General features: G+C 46.4%; 3 protein-coding genes across 6 annotated transcripts in view; 2 read left to right on the top strand and 1 right to left on the bottom strand.

The window, feature by feature from the left end:
• Positions 1–4921, top strand: part of TMCO6 (transmembrane and coiled-coil domains 6) — a 6402-nt gene extending 1481 nt beyond the window's left edge. The window contains exons 3-12 of one of the 4 annotated variants that reach the window (XM_023515861.1): positions 1226–1341; positions 1428–1611; positions 1882–1986; positions 2152–2237; positions 2462–2578; positions 2793–2904; positions 3001–3187; positions 3284–3378; positions 3764–3931; positions 4451–4921. In XM_023515861.1, the coding sequence (XP_023371629.1) occupies positions 1226–1341; positions 1428–1611; positions 1882–1986; positions 2152–2237; positions 2462–2578; positions 2793–2904; positions 3001–3187; positions 3284–3378; positions 3764–3931; positions 4451–4564 (1284 nt within the window). In that variant the 3' untranslated portion in view covers positions 4565–4921. Of the gene's footprint in view, positions 1–1225; positions 1342–1427; positions 1612–1881; positions 1987–2151; positions 2238–2443; positions 2579–2792; positions 2905–3000; positions 3188–3283; positions 3379–3763; positions 3932–4450 lie in introns of all 4 variants that reach the window. The other 3 variants (XM_023515860.1, XM_023515858.1, XM_023515864.1) reach the window with 3 other exon arrangements.
• Positions 4822–7108, bottom strand: NDUFA2 (NADH:ubiquinone oxidoreductase subunit A2). The gene is made up of 3 exons (XM_003782127.3): positions 6933–7108; positions 6707–6813; positions 4822–5129 (listed from the first exon to the last, which is right to left on the bottom strand). The coding sequence occupies exons 1-3, from the start codon at positions 7031–7033 to the stop codon at positions 5038–5040; spliced, it is 300 nt and encodes a 99-aa protein (XP_003782175.1). The 5' UTR covers positions 7034–7108; the 3' UTR covers positions 4822–5037.
• Positions 7109–7225: 117 nt separating this feature from the next.
• Positions 7226–9564, top strand: part of IK (IK cytokine) — a 15298-nt gene continuing 12959 nt past the window's right edge. The window contains exons 1-2 of the mRNA XM_003782126.3: positions 7226–7361; positions 7858–7924. Coding sequence (XP_003782174.1) covers positions 7346–7361; positions 7858–7924 — 83 coding nt within the window. The 5' untranslated portion in view covers positions 7226–7345. The remainder of the gene's footprint in view (positions 7362–7857; positions 7925–9564) is intronic.

Below are 9564 nucleotides of genomic sequence, written 5' to 3'. Positions count from 1 at the left end.
GGAGACTTTAAACCCAGCAAAACTTAGACCCTTTCGTATTTGTCATCCTTGAGAGCCTAGATGCCTGCACAATGTCTGGCATATAGTAGGTGCTTAGTATTTATTAAATGAATAAATGAAAGTATTTATTCAGCAAGCATGAGTATCCTCCATGTTTGTATTGTTTATATTTATAAATATATTTACAAAGCATGAATGCCTAGTTATATTATGTATTCATTGTGTGCTTGCTTTATGCCAGGACAGTGTGTGTGCTGGGCACTGAGGTACACAAAGATGAAAAGATAGAGTCCCAGTCTGGATGCAGTGGCTAATGCCTGTAATCCTAGTATTCTGAGAGGCTGGAATAGGACCCTTTAGGAGGGTCATTTGAGCTAAGGAGTTTGAGACTAGTCTGAGCAAGAGTGAGACTCTGTCTCTACTAAAAATTGAAAAATTAGCCCGGCTTTGTGCTGTGCACCTGTATTCCCAGTTACTTGGGAGGCTGAGGCAGGAGGATCGCTTAGACCCAGGATTTTGATATTTCTGTGAGCTAGGCTTATGCCACAGCATTCTAGCCTGGGCAACAGAGTGAGATGCTCTCTTAAAAAAAAAAAAAGATAAAGTAAGATACAGTCCCTTTCTTTGAAGTGCTCACAGCCTAGTGAAAGGACAGAATGCTACCTCTTGTCATAATGGAAGGAAATATGAAGCACACAAGGAACTCTCAAGTCTGCCAAAGGAAGCCAAAAGAGCTAACTTTCCAGAGACAATGACAAGCAGAAATCTTAAGAGAGTGGGAATCTGGAGAGGGTATCTCAGGCAGATTGAATAACATGTGCAAAAACTTGGTAGTTTTCAAAAACAACTCATGCTAGATGGTGTTGGAGTGTAGATTGCATCAGGAGAATGGCCGGAGGGGCAGGCTTTGCTAGGCTGAGAGATTTGAATATTATCTTTGAAGTAACCCTGTAAGAAAACAGGGTAGATATTGTTGTTATTCTTTTTTGGGTGAGGAAACTTAGGTTCAGGATCCATGTAGAGTAAGTGACTTCGGTGGTTGGAATTCAGTTCTCATTCCCACTTCTGTCTATCCGGCTGTAAGGTTGGTGCTTATTAGATTAGTGGTTAACAAGTGTTGAGGGTGGTCTGATACTGAAAGGTTCACAGGTGAAGGGGGGAGAGATAAACTCAGGACTTGCTTCCTGGCAACTATATGTTCTTCTCTTCCTTCCCTGGGCTGTAGGTCCAGCAGTTCCTGAGGCTAGCCCAGCGGGGGACAGAGGAAAAGGACAGAGAGAGGGCTTTAGTCAGCCTTCGTCGAGGCTTGCAGCACCCTGAGACACAGCAAAACTTCATCCGGTCAGTGTGGGTGGTGTGAGTGGATGGCTGGGGGTCTGAGGGATGCACTGCAGGCTAAGCAGAGCTCTGGTGCTCAACTCATGTAGGCTGGAAGGCAGCATGCGGACCCTGGTGGGGCTCCTGACCAGTAACCATGCTCTGCTACAGCTTGAGGCGGCTCGGTGCCTGCATGAGCTCTCTCATTCTGAGCAGTCTGCAGTGGCTGAGGCCTGCCTGCCAGCCACTTCTTACCTCCTCACCTACCTCTCCGGTCACAGCTCAGACTTCATAGTAAGTCCTGTCTCTTCCTACCGTGTTCTTTGTTTAGCTGAAAAAATTGTGCTCTAGGGTCCAACTTGAGCTGGCAGGTATGGAAAAGAAGAAAACCTGTTTCCTCCGTGCCCACAGCCATGCATGCATACATGCCTTATCTCCCCACCCTCTCCTAAAGCTCAAGGACAGAGCCTCTCTATCTCCATCTTCCTCATGCTGTGACCCTCTGTATCCCACTTTCCCAATGAGAGTTGGACCAAGCCCAGTGCTTTTGTTGCCTGCGCTCAGGAGCTGTGTCTGTATACACTGGGTAACCTGATTGTGGAGAGTGAGGCTGTGAGAAGCCAGCTCCTGCCACAGGGCATTGTTCCAGCCATGGCTGCCTGCATCCAGGTGAGTGCTTCCTGCCTCCCAACCTGGGCAACCCTCTCCTTGTTCTCCATATGCTTCACCTACTTTGGTTAGGTAGCTCCATCCTCTGTGCCAAGGGGCTGAATGAATGTCTCAGACTTTATGACCCAGCATCTAGAATCAGATCTTTCCATTGTCTACTTTTAGTCCCCCCATGTGGCTGTGCTGGAAGCCCTTGGATATGCTTTGTCGCAGCTTTTACAGGCTAAGGAAGCTCCAGAGAAGATCATTCCGTAAGTGAAACTGTGTCTGCAGATATACAGCCAGAGGTCACCCACTCAATTGTATAAACCGTAGATGCCTTGATGTCTGATTTCCATAGCTGTTGCACATTTAACTCCATGTGTCTGGCCAGGAAGAGCTTTGGATTTGGGCATTTTGCTACCTATTATCAAGGTTTGGGAAGAGCCACTGGCATCTTTGTGGTTCCTACTTACAGTCCTGCTTCTGCCAGCAGCTCCATTCTGGGCTCTACTCTCCCTCAGCACATGCTGCAGTTGTTGCAACCTGGTCCAAAGTTGAACCCTGGGGTGGCTGTGGAGTTTGCCTGGTGTCTTCACTATATCACCTGCAGGTAACACAGGCCAGTTGTGAAAGTGCGATAGACCTTCCCTGGGGTTCCTTTCCATGACACTCAAGTCTTTGAACTTCAGTTTTTGGTATTGCTATAGTGAGTTTTTATCCCTCCGTGGTCCTTCCTCTTTTTGGAGTTCAGGAGACCACAGACCTAGGCTGTTTGTCAGTTTAAAGATAGAATTGTACAGTGGCTGCTTGCTTTCCATTGCCAGCCAGGTCAACAATGCCCTGCTCATCACCCATGGGGCACTGTCCACTCTGGGGCTTCTGCTGTTGTACTTGGCTGGGGATATCCAGAGAACTGAGGATGCAGGACTGGAACTGGTAGGTGAAGAGCACAAGTCAAAGTCTGGGAGATTGTTTCTTCATAATCTGCCCTTTCTCTTCAACTTACATCTGACCCCCAATTTGCCTTTGTAGCTGGCATGCCCTGTGCTTCGGTGTATAAGCAACCTGCTAACAGAAGCAGTAGTGGAGACTATGGGAGAGCAAATGCAACTCAGAGATGAACGTGTTATGGCAGCCTTATTTGTCCTTTTGCAGTTCTTCCTCCAGAAACAGCCCAGCCTGCTCCCTGAGGGCCTCTGGCTCCTCAACAACCTTACTGGTTAGATTTTGGGGATATTTCCTCATGGCTTAGGCAGAGGTGGATGGGACTGGTAGGGGAGCAGTTCAGGCTCCAGTTAAGATACTTCTCTTTCAGCAAACAGTCCTAGTTTCTGTACGTCCTTGCTCTCCCTGGATCTGATTGAGCCCCTCTTGCAGCTGTTGCCAGTTTCTAATGTGGTGAGCGTAATGGTATGTATTGGGTTTGCTTAAGTCTGACACCTGGTGGTAAGACTTTAAAGGGGGAGCAGTCCTGAGCCCCAAAAGTACCCTTAGTTGAGAGCTAGCAGGTGGTATGGTATCTTGTGGTGTCAGACCAGTCTAGGTATGAGTCCCTAAACTGGATTACTGGCTACTATCGTTGGGCAAGTTAACAAATCATCTTAAGCTTCAGTCTTCTCATTTACAATTGGGGATAATTCTACCTTAGAGGGCAGTTGTGGGGATTATAGAACATGCATATAAAAGAGCTTTGCACTGTGCCTGTGCATGTATGTGGTCAGCATTCTGTATATTTTAGCTATCATGATCTTTGGTTTTCATCCTTTGTGGAGACTATATACTTATCTATCTGTAGGTCCTCACAGTTCTGTGCAATGTTGCAGAGAAAGGTCCTGCTTACTGCCAGCAGCTGTGGCGAGGGCCCCTGCTGCCCTCTTTGTTGAACATGCTGGCTGTTTCAGACACTGAAGTAGTGGGCCAGAGTTTGGAGCTGCTGCACCTGCTCTTCCTTTATCAGCCAGAGGTAGGTTTATGGCCCTGGTCTCCAACTATCCCTGCTCTGAAGCCTCATAATGGCACCCCTCCCCCCCTTCCCATCTAGTCTTAATTATAGTTTCTTCTCTGGATCTGGCTAACCAATATTTGTTCCAGGTTAGAACCTTTATCGTCTGTGGGATAAAAGTGGGCTAACTTATGAAGCTGTGGCAATCAGGTTTCAGGACCCAGGGATACATGTTTTATTTTTATTTATTTACTTTTTTTGAGACAGAGTCTCACTATGTTGCCCTTGGTAGAGTGCCATCACATCACAGTAGCCTCAAACTCTTGGGTTTAAGTGATTCTCTTGCTTCAGCCTCCCAAATAGCTGCCATAACAGCTGGCTATTTTTTTTTTTTTCGTTGCAGTTGTCATTGTTGTTTAGGTGGCCCGGGCTGGGTTTGAACCTACCACCCTTGGTGTTTGTGGCTGGTGCTGTAACCACTGTGCTACAGGCACTGAGTCATGGGATGCATGTTTTAAACCTTTGCTTCCTTGCCCTTAGGCTGTTCAGGCCTTTCTGCAGCAATCAGGGCTGAAGGCCCTGGAAAGGCATCAGGAGGTGGCCCAGCTCCAAGATCGTGTGCATGCTCTGTGGCAGACAGCTCTTCATGGGTGACCTGGCTTCTGAATTTATTCTGCTCCTCTTGGCTCCCATTTCTTTGCCTACTTTCTCTTAGGAGGAGAGCCTTCTGGAGTTTTAGGACCATAATTAGGTCTCATGCTCTCCCATACCAAAAGCCAAGATTGTCAGACCCCAGCTCTTCCTCTTTAACTCATCACTGTTCAGGCAAGGAGGACCAGAAGGGATTCATTGACCTTATTCTGGGGCCCTGGAACCCCACCCCTTACTTTTTTCCCTTCACTAGAGGTAGCTTTTGATGAGACAGAATAAAGTTTTATTTTTATATTAAACTGCTTTGCCTCAGTGGTTGCACATTAAGGGGTCAGGGGTAGAATGAGGACAAGTACACCCTGGAACAACATTTTACGTGCAAGCTTTATAAGGAACAGAACACATCTTTCCATACTGTACTGAGTCCAGCAGAGCCCAGGCTCTGGGGCTGTTGTTTTTAACCCTCAGTGGAGGTTTCAGGCTTTGCCACTTAGCACATTCTCCAGGGCTCTGGTTACCTGATCAGTACTGAAGTTGTTCAATGAGACATTCTTCTCTTGGCCAAATGCTGAGGAGAGAAGGAGGTGACTTACTATTTCTTCTGCACTGTCGAGGCTACCATGGTATAAGAGGTTTTTGTCTTTATCTAACAGTTTTAATTTGGGAAGGATAGTAAAGGGATATGGCCTAAGTATATCTGGAATGCCTAGAATTAATCCAGTAGGTCTCAGACACATATTGGAAGCCCATTTGCAACTAGAATTTCAACTGATTCTAAGTGGCCACAATGAGAAGGAAGGTATTTCAGAAAGCCTTTAAGGAGCACTGTGGGCATTTATTATTAATAGTATAAGCACTATACTGTGTGGGCCTATCCTTGGCTGGGTGCCCATTCTGTGGTCTCCATATGCCATGTAGCATAATACCTAGCACAAAGTAAGTTACTCGTGTTTGTCTTCCCTTGTAATTTACTGGTTTTTGGAAGGAGACCTTTTTCCTCTTCCAGTTATTATTGTGTATCATACTACAGATGCCCACTTTTAGATGCAATCTTCCTTACATGTGACTGTCTCCTGCTCCCTGCCCCCAGATATTCCTAGGGTACAGTATAGTTAAAAAGCTGTTAATTAAAACCCCATTATTTAGTATGTGTAAGGCAGCTGTCCTCAAACTACAGCCTGTGGGCCCCGTGCAGCCCGCCTAGGACATTTATCTGGCCCAATGGGTATTTTTGCCGCTGCTGTCTGTTCTGCTTGGCAGCTGACTCCTCCCGGGGCCGCAGTCTGGCCCTCCAACAGTCTGAGGGAAAGTGAACTGGCCCTCTGTTTAAAAAGTTTGAGGACCCCTGGTGTAAGGTCTTCTTCTAGAGAATGCATAAATACTTATTTCATACCTACAGTGTGTTACAAAATTACAAAAATGTTTCAGATTGCAATATATAGGGAGAGGATAATATAAAAAGGCTCAAGAGGCATTATTACATAACTGGTCAGGGAATGCCTTTTTGAGGTGGCAATATATAAGTTCTGACAATAATAACAACCTGAATAATAACGAAGTGCAAGCTATGGCAGTCTGGGAGAGGTATGGGCATCCTAGGAAAGGGGAACAAAAGTAAAGGAACAAAAGTAAAGGCTTATTATGTATATTCTAGCTGCATTACTTTAGATATGTTCTGTAGGGTATTCAAATCCCTACAATGAGAAAAAAGAATCCATCTCCTCATATAACTGATGATTATTAAATGAGAGTTAGGCAGGAAAGCACTCAGCACAAGGCCTAGCATTGAGTTCTCCATATAATTGAGATTCTCGCTCACTACCTGGACTGACACTGGCTACACGTTATGTGGAAGGTTCCACATTGACGGGAATTAACTAGCATCTCTTCTCTATCTGAAGCCCATTTTGAACTACAAAAATGTCAGCTCCTGGTCCCTACGCAGGATTTGGTCAGCCTCCATGTAGATGCTGCCTCATACAACCGTGCAAATTTAAACTTTGTCATGGCAACAAGGCTAACAGCAAGGCTGAAGTCCAAGTTCTAGTTTCTCCACAGGTTTCTGCAAGACACTGAGAGGTCCCTGCTCTTTTCGAACCCTCGTTCCCCCACCGGAGTCCCAGACCTTGGGCGTCCCGCACTCACCGTAGCGGGCCCAGAGCTTTGGCTGTACGTCGGAGCATTCGCGGATTAGGATGGGCAGGTCGGGGTTCGCCTTCTTCACTTCCACATAGCGTTTCTCGATGAAGTCCCTGCGGGGCCGGAGAAAGCGCCGCCCGTGCTGTCGGCGCTGACTTCCCTAACACCCGAGAGGTCGAGGTCATGACCCCGATGTCTCGAAGCCCTCCCGTCTCACCACGCCGCCCCTCACCTGACACCCTGGCTGCCGGGTGAGCGCTGGCATAAGTGGATGCGAATCTCACGCAGTCCCAGCTTTGTCCCGATTCCTCGACCTGCTGCGGCCGCCGCCATTTCCAAAATCACTGAGGGCGCAATTGCACACTTTCCAGCCAAGTTCTCCAGTCGGCCCAATGGCGGACTTTTCCTCCTCGGTTATAGGTTGGCTGACAGAGGGGCGGGGTAAAATTTAGCCAATGACATAAAAGTGTCATAGGGCAACTGGGAGGTTTTCCTGCGCACTGGGTAGGACCCAGGGGAGAGGCCGGAAGCGGAAAGGCTCGGAACGCAAAGCAGTGTGGGTTGAATTCTGAGGTGCACTGTGGGAAAGGCTGGACGGTGTAGTGTTGGCGGCTCGGTTCTCGGCGTTGAAAGACCGCGGGCAAAATGCCGGAGCGAGATAGTAAGGCTCCGGTCATCTGCCTTTTCTTCCTCGAGGCACTAGGGGCACTTAGCGTGTTATTTTAGCTTCTGAGCTTAAGCCTTGTATCTGTGTGTGTGACGCTAGGAACCCGGCGAAGCCGTTGGACCCCATATGAGGCCGGACAGCTCCAGTCTCGGTCCTCGAGCCTCATTCCTGCTTTAAGTGACGACCGGCGACTTTTGTCGGTGGATCCTTTACCCTACCCGTGTTTCCTTATACATAGTTCTGCGTTGCGCCTGCTTATTTTTCTTGTAGTACTTGAGATGCGATCCTCCAACTCAGATGTAGGGACCCCTCCTTTGTGTTCCCACAGCTCCTTGTGTTTTCCCATTTCAGCAGTTAACTGCGTGGAATTCACACTGCTGCTGTTCTTGCTTTTCTTCTATATTGTTTACTTCTGTATCCCCAATTTCTGCACAGAACCCGACACTAAAATGTCGAGACTGATTAAATTAATGTCAATTATTTTTGTCAGGTGAGCCGTTTTCCAATCCTTTGGCCCCAGATGGCCATGATGTGGATGATCCGCACTCCTTCCACCAGTGAGTATTTTGTCATAGGACATGGGAGTGAGCTAGGCAATGAATAGAGAGGTGGGGGGATGGTGAAAGAATTTTGAATGCCAGACTGCAAGGATAGGCGTAAAATAGTGCCAATAGCCCTTTATCTCTGTGAACCTTAACAGGGTCAGTCCAACTGCATGAGAGTATTAAAGGGGAAATTCTGGCAGGGAAGGCTCTAGTTTTTTATATGTGTTGTTTAATTGCACACTATGTAGGAATTCTTCCCATAGAGGAATTAAAAAAAGAAATAAGAATAAAGTTGGTTTTTTAATTATTATTTTTATTTTTTTTTATTGAATGGTAACTATGTACATTAATGCACTTCTGGGGTACGGTGTGGGGTTTTCACATACAATTTGAAACATTTCCATCAAACTGGTTAACATAGCTTTCATGTCATTTTCTTAGTTATTGTGTTAAAACGTTCATATTCTACTTTTAGAAAGATTCACTTGTACCCTTGTAAGATAAACCACAGAAGTGATCTCTCCAATCCCCCTCCCTCCACCCGTTTCCCCCTCCCTGCTCCTTCCCTCCTCCCTGTATTCTTGGGCTGTTACTAGGTTATAGCTTTCATATAAAAGGTATAAATTAATTTCATAATAGGGGTGTGTACATTGGATTAAAGTTGGTTTTGATAATATCTCCAGTTCCAGTTAATTTCTTAGAGGTAATCCTGCTACTTTTTCTTTCTTTTTTTTTTATTTTTCTTTGCCCTTGGTAGAGTGCAGTGGCATCATAGCTCACAGCAACCTCAAACTCTGCAAGGCAGGTGGATTGCTTGAGCTACTTTTTTATATATGTACTTTTCTTTTTTGATGCATTTATACATACATATGCATATTTGAGGAAAGCATCATTGCTTTGTGAGTTAAAAATATTTATGTTAAATGGTATTATTCTGTATGTATCATTTTGCAACTTTTTGTTTTTCTCGAGACGGCGGGGGTGGGGGGGGTGGGGGGGAGGGTGTCTCACTGTCACCTGGGCTAGAGTCCAGTGCCGTCAATCATAGCTCACTCACTGTGACCTCAGACTCCTAGGCTCAAGTGATCCTCCTGCCTCAGCCTTCCAAGTACCTGGGACTATAGATGCAGACCACCATGCCTAGCTAATTTTCCCTTTTTTTTTTTTTTAAGAGACGGGATCTCTTCTCAGGCTACTCTTGAGGTCCAGGCCTCAAGCAGTTCTCCTGCCTCAGCCTCCCTAAGTACTAGAATTAGGAACATGAGCCATCATGCCCATTCTGCAACTTTTTTTTTTTTTTACCCCACTCAGTATCTTGGAGGTTATTTTTGTAGTGGTGACAAAGACTCCTCTGTAGACCAAACTTTAGTGAGGTCCCTCAAAGAGTCTTTTTTTTTTTTTTGTAGTTTTTGGCCAGGGCTGGGTTTGAACCCACCACCTCTGGCATATGGGGCCCGTGCCCTACTCCTTTGAGCCATAGGCGCCTCCCAAAGAGTCTTATTTTCTTTTTTTTTGAGACAGAGCCTCAAGCTGTCCCCCTGGGTAGAGTGCTGTGGCATCACAGCTCACAGCAAACTCCAACTCCTGGGCTCATGCGAGTCTCCTGCCTCCGCCTCCCAAGTAACTGGGACCACAGTGCCTGGCTATTTTTT

The sequence above is a fragment of the Otolemur garnettii genome, unplaced genomic scaffold (genome assembly GCF_000181295.1).
Source record: "Otolemur garnettii isolate 467f Iridium unplaced genomic scaffold, OtoGar3 scaffold00003, whole genome shotgun sequence".
In the NCBI taxonomy this organism is placed as follows: Eukaryota; Metazoa; Chordata; class Mammalia; order Primates; family Galagidae; genus Otolemur; species Otolemur garnettii.
This window is presented reverse-complemented; position numbering and strand designations above follow the sequence as displayed.